The sequence below is a fragment of the Polyergus mexicanus genome, unplaced genomic scaffold, assembly GCF_030449975.1.
Source record: "Polyergus mexicanus isolate NDT 795.1 unplaced genomic scaffold, iyPolMexi1.0 SCAF_6, whole genome shotgun sequence".
Classification (NCBI taxonomy): Eukaryota; Metazoa; Arthropoda; class Insecta; order Hymenoptera; family Formicidae; genus Polyergus; species Polyergus mexicanus.
In genome coordinates this window covers 10150588-10175093 of record NW_027223326.1, presented here as the reverse complement: position 1 = coordinate 10175093, position 24506 = coordinate 10150588, and the positions used below count along the sequence as shown (strand labels likewise).

Sequence of the window (24506 nt, the reverse complement as noted above, 5' to 3'; positions counted from 1 at the left end):
TTTTAGTTTGATTTATGTATGAAACGCTCCTAGAATAAAAAAAAGAACTGATGTATAATTTAAAACTAAATATACAGGGAAATTATAATACACAATATATCTATACATTATACTTGTTTTAATGTATATAATTTTCTTTTCCTACTATTTGAATTAAGTACACCTGTATGCGATACGTATCGAAAAGTATTGGTATAAAACTTGTATCCGTTAATTGTAATAAAAAAAGTACTATTATAAGAAATCCATAATTAAATCGACATTCTTTTTTACACTTAATATACAAAGTCTATTTAAAGATGTTTGGTCAATCTATATATGAACTCACAAAATTTTGTACCAGTTAATGGTATCATTTCCGATGAATTTTAATTTAAAATATGTTAAATATGTAGCAGATAAAAATTATTATAAATATCAATAATAAAATTATTAGTTGTCTATATAGTTAACTTCGTTAATTGTAAAAGATATGAAATTACAAATATAGATACTGTTATATTAATTTACTATGAAATATAAGTCAATGGAAGAAATATGCTTGTCACATAGCCCTGCAAGAGGCTCATACAGGAGTTATATCCATAGGGTCTTTCGCGTTTTTACGATAATGCGAGAAATTCACAGCCAAATCAATCTCGTCTTCCTCGCCAAGAAGATGGCCTTCTGCATCGAGTTTCGACTTTCCAAATATTCTGTAAATAGATTTTATGATGCAAAACAGAGTTTGATAACAATTATTATGAGAACAACTCTTATATTAGTCAATTGCTTCCTCCAATAGTATTAGTTTGTTTATTAGTTGATTAATAGTGCATCACAGAAATATTTTACAATAAATTAGTAATTATAAATCTTTCTTATCACTGAAATGTTATTTATCACCTACTAAGTAGCTGTAAGTAGGTATGTTAGTATATGATATACATATATGTTTTATAAATATTTTACATTTCAATAAATCATTTATTTATTATCTGTGCCAATGGAAATATAACGAGATTAAACTTGAAATATATAAAAATAAAATATTTCACATGAAAAATATAATTATATTCTAATAAGCGTAGACAAAAAGCAACCTATTATTATACAAATATTAATAATAAATAATTAGGATTATTTAGAAGCAATATATCTATCTGGAAATGCACATGAATATTTATTCATAAAGTATCTGTACAATAAAGTAACGAATTCATAATACATTATATCCAACAATTTATCAAATATACCCAACAATCTATATATTTTATTCATTATTTACAAAATGTTATACGTAACAAAAATATATACATATATATACCTTTTAGATGATTAATATTTCTCTTGAATGACAAACTTTTAATCTCAGTCTTGTATTCTGTTGCAAGTCTAATATTTTCATAAAACAATAAGCGAAATTTTTGCGAAAGAAAATAAATCGTTACTACAATCAATAATAATAGAAATATTTTTTTAAAGCGATAATATAATTTAATATATGATTATGATTTATAGTTATTTATTAATCTATGAAAATTGGAAAGAGAATTGTACCAACCGTATTATTAAATGCGAATGGTAAAAAATATAAAAAAAACATATTTGTTTCTCAAGAAAAATATTCACATTATTTCTGATGTTATAATTCAATACAGATAAGGAAGAGATCATACACACACACACACACACACACACACACACACACACACACACACACACACACACAGCGCGTGCGCATGAAAACTTTTCAAACTTTTAAAAACGCGTTATCAATATATAAATGTCGAAAATAGATAAAGTAGAAGAAAAAGAATCAGCTTATCAAATGAATGTAATTAAATTATAAATTACAAATGATATTCCAAGCATATAATTATTGGTTAGTTACATTTGATTTAATTTCCCAGTGGTATTATTTGTATTATCAAAAAATATTAATATGTAAATGAGCGATAAGGAAGAGTGTATAATATTATCAAAAATAATTCTGGCGCTATTCAAGATAAGTATAATAAATAAATAATTAATGTTCTTTTCATGCTAAAGTCAATTAGCTGTGCATACATGCGTTAAACAATGGAATTATTATAATTCCACGAACCGTCTAGCACATTCGTTTGCGCATACCTGGATAATGTGGATGTCGATCTGTTCATGATTGGTGCGACCGAATCATCCAATCCACGATGAAGTGATATCGCGTCTAAATCAATCATTCGTGCTGTGGAATAGGCATGTATAGCTGCTAGGTATTCAGTAGTTTCCAATGTAGCTTTTGTCGGTTTCCGATAACTGCATAAAAAACCGATATGCATTGAAACATACTTAAATCGGTTAAAATAGACAACGCAATCATTAAAGAATTTTATTACAAATATTTCAAATCTACAGTCAAAGATTCGACGACTTACAGTTTCAATAGTAAAGAACTTCCCACCACGGAAACTGAACTTAAAGCCATGGCAGCGGAGGACATCCACGGTTGCAGAAAAAGGCCGACAGGACTAAATATTCCAGCGGCTATGGGAATGCCCAAAAGATTGTAGATACTGGCGAATAAGAAATTTAGTCTTATTCTGCAGACCGTTTTCCGCGATAGATCCAAGCACGCGATTACATCCAGAAGATCATTCTGCAATATAATGTGATATTTTTTCTTTCGTGCAACGCGTATTAGTAAGGCGCATTACTTTCGCTTATTATATATATATGTGACTTACGCGCATCAAAACCACATCGGCAGCCTCTACGGCAACGTCAGTTCCCGATGCGATGGCGATACCGACATCCGATTGAGCTAGAGCTGGACTGTCATTGACACCGTCCCCTACCATGGCGACTCTTAAACCCTGATCCTGTAGTCGTTGTATTTTAGCCACCTTATGAGACGGTAACACTTCCGCGAAAACTCTACTGATGCCAACCTGTATATTTCCAAAAAACAGATAAACATAGATCTAACCGCGGAAATAAAATTTTTTGTACGCAACGGTATCTCTCTGCTTCGTACCTGTCTGGCGATTGAAGCCGCGGTTTTCCTGTTATCGCCCGTCAAAAGAATCACTTGCAATCCCATTTTCTTCAAAGTGTAGACCGCGAGATGCGCCTCAGGCTTCACGGTATCGGCGACGCTGATCATAGCGATCAGGATATTATTTACAGCAACTAAGACGGCAGTATGTCCGAGATCCTCTTCATTAACCATCCTCGCGTCGATCTCCTGTGGGATATTGATCGCATTCCGACGCATCCATTCCCGATTACCAATACAGACTTCGTACACGTCATCGGCAATGTTCCGATCGCCTTGCGAATCGGGATTTAATAGCAATTGCAAATCTAAGTTTTGTCTCTCCCGCGTCGATTCGACAATCGGTACATTGTCAACAGGCACGTTGTTGAGATTATACGTTCCGGCCGGCGCATTGTTCGTTTGATTTACGTAGTTGATGATTTTTTCGGATTTTAGAGCATCAGACAGAACAGTGCTCAGATGGGACACCTTACACTTGAGGCCGCAGCCAGCGACCGCTTGAAAATTTGTGCATTGTCCAGTAGCACCCGATCCGATTGTATCTTTCACATAGCGTACAATCGCTTAAAAAAGAAAAAAAATATAATTATTGCGTAATTGAACGTAATTACACAAAAAATGTGATACTTACCCGACGCAATAGGATGTTCGCTATTTATTTCCGCCGTACCGACAATCATCAGCAGGTTTACTAACGAGCAGATCTTCTCGTCCACAAACAAACCGATCTTGGTGACAATCGGCACACCGTGCGTCAACGTTCCCGTCTTATCAAAGACAATGCATTTAACCTTATGTGCATTTTCCAACGGTTCGGCGCCCTTGATCAGAATACCATTCAACGCGCCTACCCCTGTGCCGACCATAACCGCAGTTGGCGTGGCTAAACCTAGTGCGCAAGGACAGGCAATCGCGAGCACCGCCAGGGCGCTCCGAAAGGCGTATTGAAATATGATCTCTTCACGATTCATGCCATGTTTATTGATCTGTTCATTGTGTAATATGGGCAGCTGCTCAACATTCATGTAGCCGATGATAATCCAGATTATCAGTGTCACTATGGAAACTATTATAACAACAGGTATGAAATAGCCAGCGATCTTGTCGGCCAGCTGTTGAATCGGCGCCTTGTTTGTCTGCGCCTCCTCTACTAAACGAACGATTTGCGCCAACGTCGTGTGCTCGCCCGTATGCGTAGCGGTGATTAGCAACGGTCCATTCTGATTGATCGAGCCGCCAATCACCACCGAGCCCTTCTTCTTTGGCACCGGCATACTCTCGCCCGTAATCAGACTCTCGTCGCAAGTCGACTGACCAGACAGCACGCGACCATCGACAGGCACTTTGGCGCCCTGAACTACTTTCAGCACGTCGTTGCGTTGTACTAGATCAATGCTTATTAAACGCTCAGATAATATTTCGTTGTTCGGACCCAGCGTGACTAATACCGCATCCGTGGCTTTCAAAGATAGCAATTTCGAAAGAGCTTCGGACGTTTTCCCCTAAAAGCAAAACGTATTCTTGATATCTCTTCACAGAAATGATTTATTGAATCATTGTTGAAAAGGTACTTTTGCCACATGCTCGAGCCATCTTCCTAGACTGATGAAAACTAACAGCATTGGTGGGGTATCGAAGAACGTCTGTGGACTGACATTCTCTTGCATTATCATAGCGGCAGTTAGGACGGCGAAAGAATAAATATATGAGATCGTAGTGGTCATTGAGATTAAGACATCCATATTAGTTGTGCCGTGTTTCAGTGCTTTGTAGGCTTGCACGTAGAAATGCCAGCCACCGAAAAACTGCGTAGAAACGAGTGATCTTAAGTGCGTATAGTGGAATAAGCGAGATAAATCTTGCATGTCGTTGCGCATACCTGTACCGGTGTGGAGAACACAAATAGTATTAGATTTTCCCACGAGAGACCAGGTATTATGCAACACATTTCCTCGTGTGTCGTATCGATGGACATGATTAACATAAAGTACGTCATCGCTATCATGCATGGAACTCCAAAGATCAATGATACTAAGAACGCCGTTCGCCATTTCCTTATTTCTTCTCTGCAACACGAAAAACAATAATTCCAAAATATTCCTATGCCGCAGAGAGATAATTACGCACATTGAGAGAGAATTATGCTTACTTCTGGTCCAAGTAATCTCTATTTTCTTTATCTCGATTGCTGAACAAACTAGCTGTAAAGCCTAATTTATTAATACTTTCGACGATATCTCTGATACCAGTTTTTTCCACATCGTACTTAAACTTTCCCCGTTGCGTCGCAAGGGCAACTACTGCCGATCGTATGCCGGACAACTTTTTCACGGTCGATTCTATTTTATTTACGCACGATGCACACGTCATGCCCAAGATCTGAAATTAATTTCATCAAAAACATATAACGCTTCCATAAGCTAATATATTTTAGTAATCATAAATTTCTGAGAATCATTTTTTATACTAATATGAATACATTTAAAAATAAAACAAGTGAGACGCATCAAAATATAAACTAAAATAATAATATATCACGATTTTCAATATATATTAATCTATTAATGCCAATCTAAAATTATAAGTCAATTATCTTACTTTCAATTCAATCTCGCCTTCTCCAGTCCCGAATTCTTCGATTAGAGTCGTAGGAAAGCCCAATTCCGATATACTGGAAGCAATATCCACCGCTCTTATCTTGTCGGGATCATACATGATCTCCGCTTTAGAGGCCATTAACGCCACCAATATGTTGTTTACGCCATATAACTTTTTACAGTGTTTCTCTATCGCGGCGACACAGGAAGCACAAGTCATACCCTTTAACCGACAAACAAGTTCATCATCCGTATCACTATCACAAAGCGCTATACTATTGTATGAGAAATTTGTATAAATGAATTAATTTCGAAGAGTGAAGTATAACGTACCGTTATATGTAAGAAACACTTTGACAATTTTCCTTTGATGTCACCGGCGCCGTTCGCTTGCATCGGTTCCGTCTTTTTGTTATTATTGGCAATCGCGTACGATTTCACAGCCTTATCGTCCACTTCCTTGACGTATGCGGTGAAACCCATGTCTTCTATGTACGCTGCTATCTGATCGGCCGTTACGTCACCGCTGTTATAAGATACCTTGGCTTCCTTACCCTCCAGATTAACATTGACATCCTTTATACCGAGCTTTTCGGACAGAACACCTATAAAACATTTAAACGACATCTATAAAAAATATGAAATCTACAATACATATGATCTGCGGATATAAAATTTAAAGATAAAAAGAACTTCACAAAGTTTCAAACAAATTTAACAACTTTTGCTTACACAGATATATACAAAAGCATTTCTTTCCAAACAAGAACAAAGAAATTCTATAATTATAATCAATAAAAATGATTATATTTCTATATTATATCGACTTACTAATGATGTTCTTAACGCACGACGAACAAGTCATTCCGTCTATGTGTATGTTGCAGGTTCTGCTGGCAGGTACTATGGAGATGAGGGTATTGTTAGTTTTGTTCTTCATTACGTCATCGGATATTGGCAGATTGACGGTGAAACCCATGTCCTCGATAGCGTCCGCCAATTCTTGCGGCGTCGTCTCGCGCGTCCTGTACTCGATATAGCCGGCCATCTCCTCCAAGACTACCCTGATACTGACGACATCCGACCGCTCGCCGATCATCCCCTCAATGTTCCTTACGCAACTCTGACAGGTCATTCCCTGGATACCGATTTTAACCGTGCTGATCTCGTCCACGGAATGCTCGCGCGGCACGCGCACCAGATGCGTCGTACCCTCGTACTCGGTGTCATCATCGCCATCCCTTCAAACATTTTTACAAACAATTCAGGCATTTGTTCGATTGCTTTCAATATCTCAATAAAAACAGAAAATGTGTTCAATCTTAATATTACTTTCATGTCTCGCAATTAAAATTCGATGAAATATAATAAGTGGAAATGATAAAAATGTTAATTAATATAATAATAACTAAATTTCTTCTAGACCATAGAAATATTTATAAAAATAAATTGCTCCGCTATGAATAAAATTTTACTGCTTTAATAATCAACATACATCTTTTGTTGTTTGCTAAATTTATATGAAGAAGACCGGAGACAGAGGGATTATAGAGTTTATCAACTTCATGTCGATAAATTATGCCTATCAAGGCAATAATAAAATATTTTGTATAAGATATGTTGTATCAGATATTTTTTAGCAATATGTTTCATTTATACCTCAATAAGATCACCTTAATAGAATAACTGGAGGATCGTCTACTTATTATTGCGAAATAAATTGTTACTATGATTTCGCAGTATTTCAAACCGGATAATGCTTTGTTTACTACAGTTATCTCTTTCATAAATTCGCGTAATACATTCAACGCGATAAGCTACACAGAGAAGTATCGTATTAATCGTTTTGCGAATAAGGAGTGTCGTAAATAAAAATATTACATTCATTCGGAGATTTGACAAGTGAGTTACAAATTAATAACGCGCCATTAATTAAGAGCATCATAGAATTTTAATATTCATCGCGTGATAATACGTCATAATCAAGATATGAAAGAAACGTGTTTTGATTACTGTCGCGTGGTGAATATCAAAATTCTATGATGCTGTTAATTAATTTCAATGAATGCTCTTTATCGCTGATTTTAACAAAAATTTTCGCTCCTTATCAACAATCTGCGACTCGATAACGATGATATGTCGACCACAGAAGCAGATTTTTGCGAATCTATTCATTCAACAACATTCTATATATGGTATGTTATATATGCAAATGACAGATAAGCTGAAGAACTAATAATTAGAGCATTATAAATTATCTATTTGAAGTTAAAATACAGTCAAAAAAGTTGTTTTGAGATATAATATATTCATATACATTTCTTTTCTTGATACAAAAAAGATTAATATATTTCGGTAGGAGATATCCCCGTTTTACTTTCCAAAGCTTGAATATACCGTTGTATTAATATCGAAGATATAATTCATCTAAAGATTGCTTTCATTAACTAAAATCATAGTTTTATCCGATTTTTTGCTCGTTTCTCGATTCTATAAGACAGAAAGTCATTAAAAACCATATATATATTTTTGATTGACTAAATTTTACGAAAATAGTCTGAATGAACGAACATCACATACAAGTTCTCCTAAAAATATACAACATTACACTATAAGCACACTAATTGGCATTCTTTACGAATCTTACCAAATGATATCGACGGCGCCATAAGTTTTACTAAGAAGAGGCTGTTTCTCCTTTTCTTTCATCATTCAAGAGATTGAAGTTTCTTGATCAACGCTTTCGAAACCTGTTACGCGGTTCTTTATTTCGATTTAGACTCTTGAAAATTATCTATTTCTTTATCAAACAAGTGTATAGATAAGCACGAAAGTCTTTGTGAACGAAGTTGTAGTTTTGAAATTAGGTATTTGCTATGCCAATTATAGCTAATAAACGATAATAAATTGCAATCGTGATTTTCCGAACAAGATATCAAAGTTTGAAATTTTGATAATTTCTGAAAAATTACTCTCTCTCTCTCTCTCTCTCTTTTTCTCTGGAAAGATAATTATATCTTGGGAAATAATTGTTTCGAGAAATTTCTATTCGTGCACTATTATCGTGAGAGATAAGCTTTTAGCTGGTTAGTAATACAAGCACTATATTATATATTATAATATATAGAGACTCGATTTGGTTAACAATTGCTGAAAAAACATGAACAACAAGCACGAGTTTCCATGATATTGAATTGTGTGACGGATATTCTAATTCATCGTTGAGTTGCGATGAAAATTGCGAAAATCGAGTCGCGATTCTAATTTTAATCTGTTAATTTTAATTTGTTAATTTTAAACTGTTAACAATCAGGCCGAATGGCTCGACACAATTGCCATTTACCATGGATATTTTATAACGCCAAACTATTGTCCATTTATTTGGAAAAATGATGTGTAGTGAAGAAAAGAGCGTGTGAGATTGATCTCTTCTACGATTTTTACGATGCGCCGCGTAAAAAATACGTTCCCTCGTTGATTGCGATTTCCACAATCGACTTAGTCTCGTTTCTACTTTCACGGTGGGGTAGACACCAAAATATACACACGATACTCTCGATGATATCACCGAACGACTGATAATTCCTCCGGTAATCGCTATCCTGCAGTCAGCTGCTCACGGTTCACTTTTTGCTCACGGCACTTCTTTTCCTGAGAATATATTGTATAAGAGTCGAATAATCGAGCTGATAGGCAATTATGTGAAATTATACTGAAATAAAGCGAAACCCTTCGGACGATTTTGCATTGCAAAATGCAAAAAATACTCATCTAATGTATAAGCTCGTGAATAAATACATCTTCCTACATAGATCACACGTTTTATACGCGAAGCGTAAGAAAATCACTTAATGAAGAGCGAATACTTCAAATTTCATGGATATCACCTATCAGGGGATGACTAGAACCCAATTAATTTTATCGCTATCGAAGAATGGAATTCCATCCAACATTTTTCTATTTTTACATCAATCTCAAGAAAGTAATTTTCTCTCTTCGATATCTATTGATTATCTATATCGACGCATGTGTTGTTCATATATACGTATAATATATTTATATTGCATATATTATATATATATTGTGTGCTACACATATTATATTTTGTTATATTGTTCACATATATACACATCGATACATACACATAATGATATAATAATAATATATTTGTATTTAAAATAAAATAAAATATATAATTCTGCGATATTACTCATAATTTTATTATCAAACAAACCAGATTTTCTGTAATATTAATAACAAATAAATCATTTTCAATTATGTAATATGGCAATATTGATTGCATAATAATATTCTTCTCTTAATAAATCTTAATAATTTGTATAATTTTCGTGTAATTTGTATTGTAAAATTTTCTCCGTACATATGTGCAAATTTGTTAATCGTTTAACAATACGGCACCTTATCACGATCTTAAACTAAATACAGAGTGTACGCGCGATAAATCGAGCATTATTAAAAGAATTAGTGTTTATAATACACTGAGGTAAAACAAAGCCATTTGGTCGATTTTACATTGCTAACGCAAAAAATTTTGATGTCTCGTACACAGCTCGTATATAAATATATCTTACGTATACAAGTCACAGAAATGTCGATCTTAATTTTAATGAATGTGAAAGTCGCGATTCGAGTAAAAGGCCTTCACGCTTTCTGCTCGTGATGAACTTTCATCTGGCAAGCTTGACGCATATCTATGCGTTTCTACGTGTGTATTATGCATAAAATAGACAATGCAGAATGTGTAAAATGAGCTAATGATCGTTTCATTATATCAAAATATGTGTATAATATATTTGAAGATTTATAAAGATAAGATTTCTTTGAAGATTAAAGTATGAAATTAAAGAATTAACGAAATGTTAGCTTTTCGAAATCGGCTTTAAAAGATATTTTACTATTAAAAGTAATAATACTGACCCAAGCAATCTAATGTTTTCGCGCAATCTCGAGCGATCCATATCGTTCGTCGCAGAAAAATCCGTCAAATCGTGATACACCAGCTTCACCCGATGGATCAAGGGACCCCTGAACTTGGTCATCTCGCGTTAAATTAAACGGCGCGATACGATACTTTTAATCTTGTAATATAAATTCGCGATATCGCAGATTTATTGTCACATTATGTTACTCAAGTCATAATATTCATCCGAATGCTCTCGAAACGGTTACTAAAAAAAAAAAAAAAAAAAAAAATATATATAATAAAAAATATATATAATTACATCACTATAAAAATGAGATAGCGAACAGGAACGTCATGCGACCACGAATCAAACGATAATTTGCTCTATTTTTTCGTAAGTCTAAAAAATCCGACAACAAAGCTCACTTTGGATTTCTCAGATCGATTATCATTATCACTAACAACATATTTTTTCGCACACACGAATAACAAAGCACCACGCGTATATATTATAATTTCTATTAAACAATATAAATAAGATTATTATATTAAAAAATTAAATACTTTCAAAATTTCTTTCAAACTTTTAAAGTATCGAGATATGCGTGACACACGGCGAAACCATCGCAGCACGTTATATGAAAAACGGTATGTGTTTAACGAGTATAAGGCGAGAATGAATATCCGGGGAACCAGGTATAAGCCCGACTACTTGAATCAAGTATAACGTGGACGAGAGAGAAAGGCGTGCTCCAGATCTCAATGCCTTCCGTAAGATTGAACAAGACTATGCGTTATGGAAAGACAGAGAGAAAAAAAAAAAAGATTCGCCTACTTGGATAACGCAAAGCAGCTTGATATTTTCCGATATTAAATTTTGAATCAAATTAAAAAATCATGCATCTACAACACTAACTTTATATATCCGTTACGCAGTTAAATCCCAGAATTAAATATAGATCATTGCTTGTAATTTTGTTGTTTTTACGTTGCAATATGTAAGCGCAAATTATTTCTACTGAATGTAATGACACTTCCAAGAAACAATAAATTATTTTGTAAATTAATTCGATAATTAATATGTGTAGATTAATGCTGTTTCTACATATATACAAGATTTGACTGAGAGCTAAATGTAACGCACGAGAAATAAAGAAATAAATGCCTTCATAAATATCTTATAAATGTATTTTCTTATAAATATCTTATAAATATATTTATTTCTCGTGCATTATATTTAGCTCTCAGTCAAATCTTGCACAACGTTGTATATATATATAAAATAAAAATATCTATAATAACGTGTTTGATATGTGTCTAAAATATGTTTACAAGATACATTGAGAGAATATAAGTTTTATAGATAGTCATTAATTAAATCCTCTTAAATTGTTGCATTCAAAACTAATCGAATCAAAAATATTTCAGTTATTTTGCATAAAGATTGTTTGAGGAATTTATTGAGATAATACATGTATAAAATTGTTTAAGATATTTGATAAGCATATAATAAATGTCTCCACAGCACACAAAACAAGATTAAAAAGATTAAATATATATATATATTTTTTTTTTAAATACCCAAGGAATTTATCTACAAATTATTCGATTAATTTGGAGTTAATTTCCTGCTGTAAATTTTATTCATTGTAAAATCTGAATTTTTAATATTATGTTTAATTAATATAATATCTGCCCGCTATGTACATATTTTAATAGCAACAACATTACGTTGCTTCTACTATTCATGCATGCGATCTCTCTTAATGGCTATTAAAACGCGCGAATCGAAAACAGCGTTTAATTTATTGTCGCGATTGTGCTATTTATCTCGTGACACCGAGAATCACAATACTATGTACTCGTATTTTAATAAAGTGAGAATGACTACGAGGATTAATCCAATTTCACCGGCCGCATCTCTCGGAATTTATCTCTGATCAAACTTGGATATTACAAATGATGAATATTCAAACGGGAAATAAATCGGCTGTAACCGACAGGAAATGATGATAGGAAACTAATGACGCTAATATGTATGATTCATATATTCGAAAGTATATGTGGAAATATTTCTGGAGAATTTCAATTCCTGGAGAATCCTCCAATAATAATGCGACTTACCCAAATGCCTCTACTAATACATTGTATTTCCATATATCCTTAGATTTTCGTGCCATTTCGCCACGTCACTCGGAAAATCTTCCTGATATTTCCCGAATTCCTCGAATATAGCGTGTTTTAATTACACCGAATTATTTTTGTCTTCTATCTACGATTGCTCCTCTTTCTATAGGTTGTCGCGTTTCTTCGAAACAAGACGCGTATAATTAAAGCATAACGAAACTGTCACGATACATCTCGCACGACTCATTACGAATTCAATCATGCATTGATGTTGCACGACTCGATGCACACGATAATACAACGCAAAAGACATACAAAGCACCTGTTAATACATCCAGATTACATTCTGCAAATGGATTTGAATACGACAATCTATAAGACTGCAATTTAGATATTCGATCGGTGTTCCGATTAAAAAGTGACACTACAGGAATGTTCTCTAATTATATTGTTAAACAGTATCATGTTCTCGTACTTGTGTGTTTAGCCTATGTACATCGTGCGCGTAATAAAAGAATTCTATTATAGTCGAACGATCAAATGGATCGTGTCAATAACGTTGCATTTTTATTCATATAATTATGCTTTTATTCATATAATAATGATTCGTCTTTAATGAATTTTCTTAGAAAATTGCGCCGCAGAAATTGCGGTTTGCCAAGATGGGAGCGTTATCTTATTTCGAGAGATTACGTTGTTTGATTAAAGAAAATTACATTTAAGCTACATTTAAATAATCGTTATTACTTGTATATAATTGCAATTTAAATCAAACAATTCTTTTCACGCACGAAAACTATTGGAGTTCGCCAAAAATCGAGTATCTAACTTTACTCGACGAGAAACTACGCAATCTGGCACATATCGAGCAAGCAAAGCATTATTTTTTAACTGATAGTAAAAGAATGCATGAGTGGGAGTTTAAAATAAACTTTGTTTAGCGGAATAATTTACCAAACGCGATAAAATGTTAAAACAGTCAACGTTGCACGATTGCTTTGTTCTAAACGGACATTAAAGTATAATTATAGAACTTTCGGTGAAGCTGAGCGTGACTCACTTTTGTATGCAAATGTATAATATGAATGATATATGATTAATATAGTGGTCTATGTAGCGAGAGGCAGCAACAGATAAGATAAGATCGACCGACAGAATTCTTTGGAGATCTCTTCCATGTTGCAAGGACATATCTTTTAGGCAACAGTGTATTTTTGTTATATTCAGATATTAAAAATTAAAATCAATGCCACAGTTTCTACGCATGACTTACTGGCAATGTTTAAGGTTTATCTCAAGGATTCTAAATAAATTAGAAAATTTTTTTTTCTCGAAGAGATATACATGTACTCTTGTTAAAAGAGATATATTCATATAGAAAATGTATCTTACTCACTTTTTCTTTATAAATCGGCTTTCAGTTTTGTCATCTTTAGCATCATTTCTCTCATCTGCAACAACGTATCCATTAAATAATCCTCTAAATACTGGATTTCATCAATCGTACTATTTTTTATCATAATACGAAGACTTTTTTCAAAACTCTTTCCAAATCATTTAGAGAAATTAAATTAATTTACCTTACGACAAACTCAGCATCTGCACTCACCTCTATCTATGTGATTCATAATCCCCTCACATTGCTCTATCTTCGTAACGTCCATTCTCCTCTGTAACCAGATAAAGTTTGAAGATGTTAGAATAAATTATGTCAATCAATTGTCTCTGTCTCAGCGTTCATGCATCGCATACATCGGCACAAAGACCAGCTAATCATGCATCATCAAAGGAACATACACACAAGAGTGTCTTTCACATCTATTTTCGAGCGTACAGCATTTACATACACGTACCGTTCAGCATACGGGTCGTCCTCCTACGATTCTTCATATGGGATTATAACCTAAAAGCGTTGCCTGCCTCAGACTCGATCACGAATGATTTTCGGAGCGAAGGAACACTGTATACTGCACATCATACTCTGTCTATTTCTCTCTCTCTCTCTCTCTCTCTCTCTCTCTCTCTCTCTCTCTCTCTCTCTCTCTCTCTCCCTCTTTCGGAAGCGTGACGAAGGGGGAGGTGTATTATCGCGCAGAAATTGATCTGCGTACGCGGAGAGCGTGCGTTGCGTTAGACGTACTCTCGATTCACGCGGCACGACCGCACGACACGAACGGGTACCAGGATGAAGCGAGATGCAAGTCGCGACGCGTGCAAAAAAAATATATATACACTTCTGTCAACTGTCAACCGCCGCTCGCCGCGTGACGCGTGACCCACGTGATCTCGCAGTCGACTATTGAAACAAACACACAGCTGACTTCGCGTGACTTGTGAGCTGAAAAAAAGAATATCGAGTTTTTATTATATTATTATTATATATTATTATAATATTATTATTGCCTGATATATTTGTCTTTTAATTTTAATAATCTACCACAAAATAGAATTACATCGTTGCAAACAACGTGCGTTCAGAAATCCTACTCGCGAGAGCAAAAAGAAATCTGCTCCTTTTGTCTTGATTATTATTAGATGATTGATTAAACGTTACTTTACCCCACGGGGTAATAAATGTTAAAAAAATGTAACAAATGTAATAAATAAAATTGAATATTAAATTCGTAAGTGCGCTCATTCTAATAATTAATTAATTTATCATCCGCATATTCGACACAAAATTGATGACATCTTCTATAAGGAAAGAGAATATGGAAAAATCATTATATATATGCATTAGATATATCGAAAGTTACATTTTTTGCATCTTCTTGTATATATTTCTTTTTACTTGTAACTATAATTTCTTATACTTTTCATACTTATCTCAATTGACAAAGTATTATATTTATTCGTCGATTATATATATATAATGATCAATTATATGGTGTAATTTAAAATTATTCGTAAATTGCTCGATCACAAATAAAAAGAAAATAAATCTCAAGAATGTTGATTCTCGACAAAATAAAATCTTAAGAGTTAATTGTAATCATTTTGGATGTTTCCTTGCAACTTAATATTTACTTGCGACGTATATCGACTGTCCTACGAAAGGGAAAAGTATTCTCGATTTTGCGAGGTTAATCCCACAGACTTCTATGGGCGCGTTTCACTTAACGCTCGCACGCATCATCTGTCTTTGTTTAACTTTCGGTGAACAACAAAGATGAAATGATACCGTGAGCGTTGCGATTACGAAGTGGAACGCGCCCGTAGAAGTCTGTGGTTAATTCTCAAGGTGCAAATACGAGGTTAGTCATTCGCTCTGACAAGAGAAGTCTGCGGTGATTAGAATCAAGTTACACGTCGGCAAATCAAATGATTGTTTCATGTGCAAAACCACGAGCAGCTGGAGGCATGATTCTTTACTCTTTAATGTAAGGACACCGCGTTAAAACAGCTCGTTAGCGATCCTCTGCATAGTATGTAATTACAAATTGGATTCTCTTCTAGCATTAAAAATTGCTCTTAATTTATGATCTATTTTTATTTTTTTACTTCGTCCTCTTTCGTCAAATTAATTAGATTTTCATCTCATATTATGAAATCATTCTATGATTCAATGAATGAAGAAAATATATATATATATATATATATATATATATATATATACTTATTATAAAATTGGTATTATATATAATTGTAATGTGTGTAGTTTAATCAGCTTGCAGTTTTATTTTTTATTAAACTTTGCTTATTATAGCAATATTATATTCTAATATTAATTATAATATATTTAGAAATGTGTTTATATTAAAATGTATCTATGGAAGAGATTTGTTTAACAAACTTTTATTTAACAAATTATTATAGGACATCATCATATCCATAATGTTGTTAATAGTAGTGTATAAACTACTCTATATACTACTGCTAATCCTAGTTATACTAGTACTAGTACTACTTGCCCTTTTGTCAATTCTATTGATAAAACGGAAAAAGTTTCAAAAAAAGCGAGAGAAGAGACAAGAGAGAGCCACAGTCGTTGGAATCTTTCATCCGTATTGCAATGCAGGTGGAGGAGGCGAGAGAGTGCTTTGGGCTGCGGTACAAGCTATACAGAATATGTATGTTGATATAATTTGTAGATCTAATATTAAAAAATTTATAATCTGCCAAATTTATCTATACTATTACCTTTGTATACTATTATATTTTTTATTATTATTTATGTTTTGAATGCCTCTAGATATCCTGATGTACATATAGCTATATATACTGGTGATCTTGATGCTGATCCCGAAACAATTCTTAGCAGAACTGAAAAAGCATTCAATGTAAAATTACGCCCAAACATTGAATTCGTCTATCTGCGTAAACGAAAATGGGTGGAAGCTTCCATGTATCCTCATTTCACATTGCTAGGGCAAAGTCTGGGATCTATCTGGTTGGGCATCGAGGCATTGGACAGTTTTCCACCAGGTAATATAATTAATTGTTTGAGATATTCATAACGCTACTATACAAAATTTCCATATTAACCCAGATACATAAAAATACACAAATTGCAGACATATACATCGATACAATGGGTTATGCGTTTACGTATCCTTTATTTAAATATATCGGTGGTTGCCGGGTCGGATCGTACACGCATTATCCCACTATTTCGACCGATATGTTAAAGCATGTCTACAGAAGAATCGTCGCGCACAACAACCGACGAATCATTGCCAGAAATCCAATTCTCTCGGGGATGAAGATTCTTTACTATCAATTATTCGCACAAGTAAGTATAATACTTTCAATTATAATATCTTAAAGATATAAAATTTGATCAATTATTTTATGAATAATAAAAGATATGTTGCCATCAAACAATTATTTGATGTTAGATTACTGCAGTTGTACAGATTAGTCGGTAGTTGCGCCGAAACTGTAATGGTAAACTCCTCGTGGACCGAAGATCATATCAATTCTATCTGGAAATGTCAATTAAAGACGCATCGAGTGTATCCTCCGTGCAACGTAGAACATTTGACTAAATTGCCGTTACTCAATGACGAGGAAAAAGGTGGCTATATACGTATAGTGGCGCTCGCACAATTCAGACCAGAAAAGAATCATCCGCTCATGTTGAGAGCCATGTTCGAATTAAGATCGATTCTTAAGGAGGAAATCTGGGAAAAAGTAAATTAATGATTTACCTCGAGAAGAAACAAAAATGTATTCTAAAATTAAATATATATACATTATTTGTAGGTCAAATTAATCTGCATCGGTTCCTGTCGAGATGCAGAGGATGAAGCGCGCGTCAAAGATATGCAAGATTTGGCTAAACATTTGGCTATAGACGAGAATGTTGAATTCAAGTTGAATATACCATTCTCCGAACTCGTATCAGAGCTGCAACGAGGAACAATTGGTCTGCATACAATGTGGAACGAACACTTTGGTATCAGCATAGTGGAATGCATGGCCGCGGGATTAATTATGGTGGCTCATGCTTCTGGTGGGCCAAAGTATGTACTAGGAACTTTACAAATAATTATTAACGCCGTAAAATTAATGGAAAACGGTTATTTTCTTACTAAAAGATGTTTCACAATTCTAGAGCAGATATCATAGAAACTCGAGAGGGTAGCGTGACTGGTTTCCTAGCAGAAGACGAAGGAGAATATGCGAAAGTACTAGCGTATATTATACATATGCCTCAGGACGAACGAAATGCTATTAGAGTTGCTGCGAGGTATATATATTAATAATTACTTGATATTAAAATGATATGAAAAGAATTCAATTATCTCGATTTTTTTTCAGATCATCTGTAAATCGATTCTCGTGTCAGCACTTCGAGAAGGAATTTCTACGAGCAATCGAACCGTTTTTTCGAGCGAAACGAGAGTAATTCATTACCTTGTAATTTTTTAAAAACGGTAAATTATGTGTGCATGTGAATGATTCATTTTAAAATTAGAATGCGCATTTTCGATACATGTTACACATTATCCTGTATGTAATAATATGTATATATAACAAATAAGTGTGTTTTCCATGTGATGAATCAATATTTACTCGTTGAGAGATGCAAGACTTTCTACTTAATGTCCATTAATTTTAGGATCAGTACATTGAACAACTAATCATGATTTAACATATACAAGTTGCAGTACATTATATAACAATAATTGTTAACAAAATGTAATAATTATTTGAACTTTTTGTAAAATTTTAGAATGACTAGAGAATATCGAATGTTTATCAAAGTACATGAACGTTAATATCGATGTTGCAATTTACTTACTGAAACAGCAAAGAGTCAATTAATTTTATGATCGACATAATATTTATGTCGAAACATGCGCAGTGACGAATTATGAAGCATCATATGGTCATTGTTTAATTATATTCTCATTAATCAGTCCACATCCCTGGCACTCTAGAACGTAAGATGAAGTATCTCCGCCTTCAGCACTTTCCGACAAATTGAAAGCGAGTCCGCGTTTACCTAACATCATTTCTGTGACCTGCATAGCAGTCTCTGTATGACAAGTGAGCTTCTTATCTCCGATTTTAATCTTCGAAATACCTTTCGCCAGTGCCATTAAAATTATCATCTGTAACAAATAATATATGATAACATGAAAACTAAAGTGGCTTTTCTTGGATCTACTTTGGACACACTTACTTGGTCCTGCGTATGTTCATCGACACATGCTCCTTTTAAAAGCGGCTTCAAAATCTCGTTAGCCGCCGTTTCACCTGGTGGCAACGCCTCGTGACGTCCGGAGCCTAAGCCAGATCCACCGAAAACGCATCCAGTACTAGTGTTGCATACTATACTAAATATCCACATTATATTTATATATTGCTATCGTTTTTTTTTTCTTTATCTAATATGTAGGATTGTATAGATTAGAAAAAAGAGAACTTTAATATACAATAATTTCTTACTTGATACCAGAGCCGTTTCCCACAGCCATTGCTCTGTCTTCCCTGTAAGCTTCGATCGTGATTGGTGGTACTCGAATATTGCTTCTTACCAATTTATTTGTTAAAACCGTCTTAGCGTCATTTGCCATTGTATGCGCTTCCTAGAAGATTTGCAATGTAATTAACTCAAATTTGACTTGATCTTTCCATATAAATTCAATTAAAATCATACATACGTTTATATGAACCGCTCCAGCTATGTAAGACCATCCTGTTATTCCTCGCGGGACTCCCGGATCGAGTAAAGTAATCGCATTTAAGCTACCAACTGGTTTTATGTGTAAATGTACTTCGCCTCCTCCCTTTGGATAATACCCCCTTCATTTGTCATTATTTTAGTATAAGTGGATTAAAACATGATGAGAATTCAAGATCAGGTACAATAAGATGAGTGTATATACCTTCTCACAACAATGAAATCAAAATCCGCTCCAAATTTATTCAACAATGGTTTGAACACTTCTGTCAGATATTCAATGTGTGGACCCATGGGAACATTTGTGCCACCCTTGAGAACAAGTGTGATTATATCATTGCATGGAAAGAAGAGCGCACATGGTAAAGCTACTTGGGCCAATAAGCAAATACATCCAGCGGTGTGTGTATCCGCTACAAACTCTCGCTTGTTTGTGTTTAATGGGCCAGGGCGAAACTCTAAATGTGTCGATCCTATATATCCGCCTCTAACTTGGGCATTACACATCTCTTTGGCAAGTTCCACACCTACAACAATATATAGTTTTTTTTTACTCGTTTTATTCGTATTTATTATATTTAATCCTTTTACACTTATAGCGTACCTTTCAAATGTTGTGCTGCTAGACCAGGCTTAGCTCTTCCAGCACGTATATTCTCAATTTCAATAGGAATACCATAAAGTGTACTCAAACAGAGAGCGATCCTTAATACTTGTCCACCCTGTAAAAAAGGAATTAAAATTGTATAAGAGATAATGTGATTTATATTAAAAGCAAGCAATAATAATAAAAAAGTAATGTGTAGCTGTCATTTGCATGACATGTTGTAAAAGAATCACTTATCTTGAAAACTAGAAAATAAACTTAATTCTACAGCCGTAAAATATTTTACAGTCAAATTAAGTAATACATTTAAAAATAATAAAAAAATATTAAAAACGATTCTCACTTTTTGAGATAAATACATATCTATCCTGTTTAATATATATAACCTAATAGATATTTTATCCAAGAGAAAGATGGCAATATTCAAGGATTATTTCCCGTGTAATAATACTTACTCCTTCGCCCAAGCTGCCGTCTATTTGTACAAGGGACGACATGACGCGACAATTCCTGAGCATTCAAGCCACATTCAAGCAGTCTAGCGATTCCGCGTTTATTTTTGGCGCTTTGCGCGATTTCCGTGGAAAAAGAATACAAGCTGGCATAAGCGGTTATTCGCGTTAGAAGGCAGGGCAGGGAGATATTTACATCTAACTATAGAATGAATTTTGCTCGATCGTAAAGTTCGCCGGGCCTTCCACATACGGCTTTCCAAGAAACCACGGAGATCTGTCAGAGTTTTTGTTTTTGTGTTCACAGTTACAATCATGAAATATTTACGTCGCACAAGATTTATCTCTTATCTGAAAAAGTATAAATTTATTATTCACTTTATGACGCGGGAAAGGACACATCTTTTACACTTTACATATTCTTTTTAATTATAAAAAAAAGAAAAAAAAAATAGATTTTCTCTCATATGTGTAATTAGGTGTAATTCGAATTTCCGTGAATCTCCGCTGCAAGAAGACGACGGCAGCGCCATTTGACAGCACAAAATTGTAGTGCCAGATGCCAGGGCAAATAAGCGAGCTTCTCTCATGTTATATTCCCATAGAGCCCTTCTGTCCTTCTATGTATACGTAAAGTGCTACGAGGTTAAAACAGCTGTTCTGCTGGATGGTTGCTTTGACAGAGAGATCGACGGATTAAGCGGATGATTTATCAGAAATCCAGGCTTTTAAATGATATCGCGAATATTCCGTGGAGAAAATGAGAATGTCGCGGTCAAACGCAAACGGCAAATCGACACTCTGAAAATCTTTAATGACAAGTAAGAGTAACTCTGACAAGCTTCTCGTCATCGTCGTGGCGTAACCTCTCATTAACCTCACTTATGTACTTATTACTGCCAATCCTCGCTTGTGTTGCTCGCAAATAGCCATTCCTATCGTGAAAATAATCGCATTATCCGGCACGCTTATCTTTGTAATGATATTTCTAAAACAAAGAGAGTTTTTATTGTTCATATTACACAATAGAATCACTTCCAAAATTTCATGTTTCAAATCACGATAAATTGTACTTCTTTGGATGATTGTTTTATAATGAGAAAAATATAATCGAGTTGATTAAAATAAATAGTTAATATTGGCTCAAGGTCACATTGTTCTTAAGTGTTTATAGTAGTGTAGTGTAATATATAGTAATGTGTTGCAGTGTAATAGAGCTCAGAGAAAATGTGGACTATCAGGTGGAATTCCAAGCTGGTGAGAGGCGAATGGCTATCATGGTTTCCTTGTTGCCAAATTTTCCATTGGAGAAGCCAGTACTTAGAGTTTCCCCACCGATAAGCCATCCCTGGTGCAATGAACACAGTGAAATCACCAGTGCACCAGGATTACTCAATGTGAGTTAAAAATTCATGTACTGATAATTAATTAATTTGTGAATTAAATTCGCATATTATTATTTTCTCTATATTTTATATTTTTTTATATATTTTATCTATTTTATCTCGTGCTTTTATCTTGATATATCTAAAAATAGATAATTATTTTGTTGTATTTTTCTATAAGTTTTCGGTACATAGTGATCTTGGTCGGGTCGTTCAAGCTATTATCAGAGAATTCAGTAAGAATCCACCGAAATTATTAGAGGATATTTCATCTGGTACTGCTAAGCCTCACAGAGGTATGCAAACAACATTTTACTTATTCCTTTGTGTGTCGATATGATGAGATATTTTTTATTGTGCGATTGCAGATTTACAAGGGAGAAATTCGCCGTCTTTTTCGCTTCAGCAGTATCCTGTCGAAATTCCATCGACGTCATTCAATTCGTATTACAATACGCAATTTCCACATTTGTCGTCCTCCAGTACAAATACGTGCATTTATAATTATAATTACACAAACTCCGGTCACACGTATGTCTCGACTTCGAAATCATTCGGCAATACATCGCATCACTCGACATATATTCCAAGTTCGAGGACCAGCGCTCTTCACAATGCCACACCCACGGGGTACACCACGAATCATCACGGCACGCCTTATTTGAACTCGCATTATGCGAACGCGAATTATCAGCAGCCATTGCCGAGTCAATCGCAGACAAAAGTTCCGCAGAGCATAATATTTCCCGAATTAAATAATTTAACTAACGAGGAATTGAAGAGGCTCGGCGAAGATGAAGATAAACTAGATGATTTTCTGGAGAAACATTCCCAAATTAAAGACATAAACGCAGCAATCGAGGATGCTATGGATTGGGTTGAAAAAACTGCTGGTAAGAAGAAGGATGTCTCTCTTGCTATTAAAATATTAAGGTTATGAATTACATATAGTTTTTATATATTATTCTCTTCCATATTAATTTGTTCCGTTTTAATCAATTATCAACGAATCTGTATCTTTTTTTGCAGAAACTAACGCAGCTAAAGAACCCGAGCTGAAGCAACTACAAGCTGATGTGACAGACAACGTGAAAACGGTGGCAGTGCTGAAAGCCAGATACGATTATCTCATACAACGATACAATAAATTGTCCGAAGTCTTCACGCCAGATCACATAAAAGAGTGTTTGAGAGAAGCTGCAGATGAGAGCCACGAAGAAAGCGAGAAAATCGCCGAAGATTTTTTAAACCGCAAGATTGACGTCGAGCGTTTCCTCAGCACGTATATTGAGTGTCGGAAGCTGGGACAAGCGAGACGAACCAAGGAAGAGAAATTAGCACATCAATTAAACGAGCTGAAACGAGCTGGTTTCTGAAATGATACGCATATAATCATCTTTTTCTATGGAATCGAACAAAACAACTGTAAATAAGACTTAGTTAATTTAAACGTTATTGTGAATTTAAATTTATAGCATTCGCGATTACGTAACATTTAATGCAGCTAGAGAAATCAACCGAATATTCGGTTGAAGGAAGCATATTTTTTGCGTAAACGCTTTACGTTTTACTCGCTTCTTATATACTTATGCTAGATTTTAAATCACTTAAAATCACGCGCGCGTAGCATTCCAGAATTGAAACATGTATACACACACACAAGTGGCGCTAAACGAACGAAGTGATTAAAAACCAGGAGTGCTTTAAGATTAACTTCGATGGAGTACTGTTACACTCTGTATTTCGAACAATTTCGCGAGATAAAGCAATATATATAGTGATCGAATTAAATCCGTTTAAAACTTCCGTGTAACAAGTTGATTCATACGAGTACTTACTCCATAGTGAAAAAAATAACGTGGCTTTAATTATGTTAGTTTTGCACATGTGACAACACAACACATGTACCGTCGCGATTAATTCAGAGGAAGGTACGTTTTTTACTGTGTAAATAAATGTGCAGGGATGTAATTAAAACCGATTTTTGAAAATTTGCTTCGGTGACGTTACTTTTAATTATTTATCCTGTGAATGTTCCTAATATTGTAACATATTTAAAAAATTGTATAGATATACAATGAAGAGAAACAAAAGCAAAAAAATCGTTGAACTTAAAAGATTACCCTTCTCCTGTGCCTCAAAGTAGAAAACAAGAAAACGATATAAATGATGACTCACAATGTTTCATAACATTTATAATAACATTATAAACTACATTATTGATTCGTTCACATATATTTTGAAGACTGATGAGTTCAAATAT

General features: G+C 34.3%; 4 protein-coding genes across 9 annotated transcripts; 2 read left to right on the top strand and 2 right to left on the bottom strand.

Annotated features, from left to right (window-relative positions):
• Positions 1-22: 22 nt before the first annotated feature.
• Atp7 (copper-transporting ATPase 1) lies at positions 23-14931 on the bottom strand. 5 transcript variants are annotated; one of them, XM_070297997.1, is made up of 15 exons: positions 14515-14931; positions 14277-14337; positions 14064-14118; positions 6448-6857; positions 5950-6221; positions 5618-5839; positions 5169-5398; positions 4899-5085; positions 4591-4824; positions 3651-4521; positions 2996-3582; positions 2706-2909; positions 2397-2617; positions 2113-2277; positions 25-695 (listed from the first exon to the last, which is right to left on the bottom strand). In XM_070297997.1, exons 2-15 carry the CDS (start codon positions 14329-14331, stop codon positions 566-568), a joined length of 3843 nt encoding a protein of 1280 aa, XP_070154098.1. In that variant the 5' UTR covers positions 14332-14337; positions 14515-14931; the 3' UTR covers positions 25-565. The 5 variants fall into 5 exon arrangements, with proteins under 5 accessions (XP_070154101.1, XP_070154100.1, XP_070154099.1 ...); XM_070297996.1 differs by having other exon boundaries at positions 14521-14930; XM_070297999.1 differs by lacking the exon at positions 4591-4824 and having other exon boundaries at positions 24-695; positions 14521-14931.
• An 849-nt stretch (positions 14932-15780) lies between these two features.
• Positions 15781-20600, top strand: Alg11 (ALG11 alpha-1,2-mannosyltransferase). The gene is made up of 9 exons (XM_070298002.1): positions 15781-16047; positions 16484-16737; positions 16860-17092; positions 17182-17399; positions 17516-17800; positions 17873-18132; positions 18225-18359; positions 18431-20313; positions 20399-20600. Exons 1-8 carry the CDS (start codon positions 16000-16002, stop codon positions 18516-18518), a joined length of 1521 nt encoding a protein of 506 aa, XP_070154103.1. The 5' UTR covers positions 15781-15999; the 3' UTR covers positions 18519-20313; positions 20399-20600.
• On the bottom strand, positions 16512-21788 carry Rtca (RNA 3'-terminal phosphate cyclase). 2 transcript variants are annotated; one of them, XR_011447117.1, is made up of 9 exons: positions 20862-21788; positions 20404-20521; positions 20005-20326; positions 19780-19921; positions 19565-19704; positions 19299-19452; positions 18915-19227; positions 16808-16930; positions 16512-16724 (listed from the first exon to the last, which is right to left on the bottom strand). XR_011447117.1 is itself a non-coding variant. In XM_070298004.1 (7 exons), exons 1-7 carry the CDS (start codon positions 20922-20924, stop codon positions 19003-19005), a joined length of 1164 nt encoding a protein of 387 aa, XP_070154105.1. In that variant the 5' UTR covers positions 20925-21788; the 3' UTR covers positions 17813-19002. The 2 variants fall into 2 exon arrangements, 1 of the variants encoding a protein (XP_070154105.1); XM_070298004.1 differs by lacking the exons at positions 16512-16724; positions 16808-16930 and having other exon boundaries at positions 17813-19227.
• Vsp37a (Vacuolar protein sorting 37A) lies at positions 21338-24339 on the top strand. The gene is made up of 5 exons (XM_070298003.1): positions 21338-21679; positions 22066-22255; positions 22425-22539; positions 22612-23136; positions 23273-24339. The coding sequence occupies exons 1-5, from the start codon at positions 21591-21593 to the stop codon at positions 23617-23619; spliced, it is 1266 nt and encodes a 421-aa protein (XP_070154104.1). The 5' UTR covers positions 21338-21590; the 3' UTR covers positions 23620-24339.
• The last annotated feature ends 167 nt before the right edge of the window (positions 24340-24506 follow it).

Bases quoted from the DNA above. Each gene is read 5' to 3' on its own strand.
- Atp7 (XM_070298000.1), bottom strand. From the start codon at position 10,676: ATGACCAAGTTCAGGGGTCCCTTGATCCATCGGGTGAAGCTGGTGTAT. The intron at 5,399-5,617 runs GTAAGATAATTG...AATTAATTTCAG, and splicing joins AAGGCGAGATTGAATTGAAA to ATCTTGGGCATGACGTGTGC. The intron at 5,086-5,168 runs GTAAGCATAATT...TTCGTGTTGCAG, and splicing joins AGAGATTACTTGGACCAGAA to AGAAGAAATAAGGAAATGGC.
- Alg11 (XM_070298002.1), top strand. From the start codon at position 16,000: ATGTGCAAAACCACGAGCAGCTGGAGGCATGATTCTTTACTCTTTAAT. The intron at 17,093-17,181 runs GTAATATAATTA...CACAAATTGCAG, and splicing joins ATTGGACAGTTTTCCACCAG to ACATATACATCGATACAATG. The intron at 17,801-17,872 runs GTAAATTAATGA...CATTATTTGTAG, and splicing joins AGGAGGAAATCTGGGAAAAA to GTCAAATTAATCTGCATCGG.
- Rtca (XM_070298004.1), bottom strand. From the start codon at position 20,924: ATGCTCAGGAATTGTCGCGTCATGTCGTCCCTTGTACAAATAGACGGC. The intron at 19,922-20,004 runs GTATATACACTC...TGACAAATGAAG, and splicing joins GATTTCATTGTTGTGAGAAG to GGGGTATTATCCAAAGGGAG. The intron at 19,228-19,298 runs GTAAGTGTGTCC...TATTTGTTACAG, and splicing joins ATGAACATACGCAGGACCAA to ATGATAATTTTAATGGCACT.
- Vsp37a (XM_070298003.1), top strand. From the start codon at position 21,591: ATGATATCGCGAATATTCCGTGGAGAAAATGAGAATGTCGCGGTCAAA. The intron at 22,256-22,424 runs GTGAGTTAAAAA...TTTTTCTATAAG, and splicing joins GTGCACCAGGATTACTCAAT to TTTTCGGTACATAGTGATCT. The intron at 22,540-22,611 runs GTATGCAAACAA...GTGCGATTGCAG, and splicing joins TACTGCTAAGCCTCACAGAG to ATTTACAAGGGAGAAATTCG.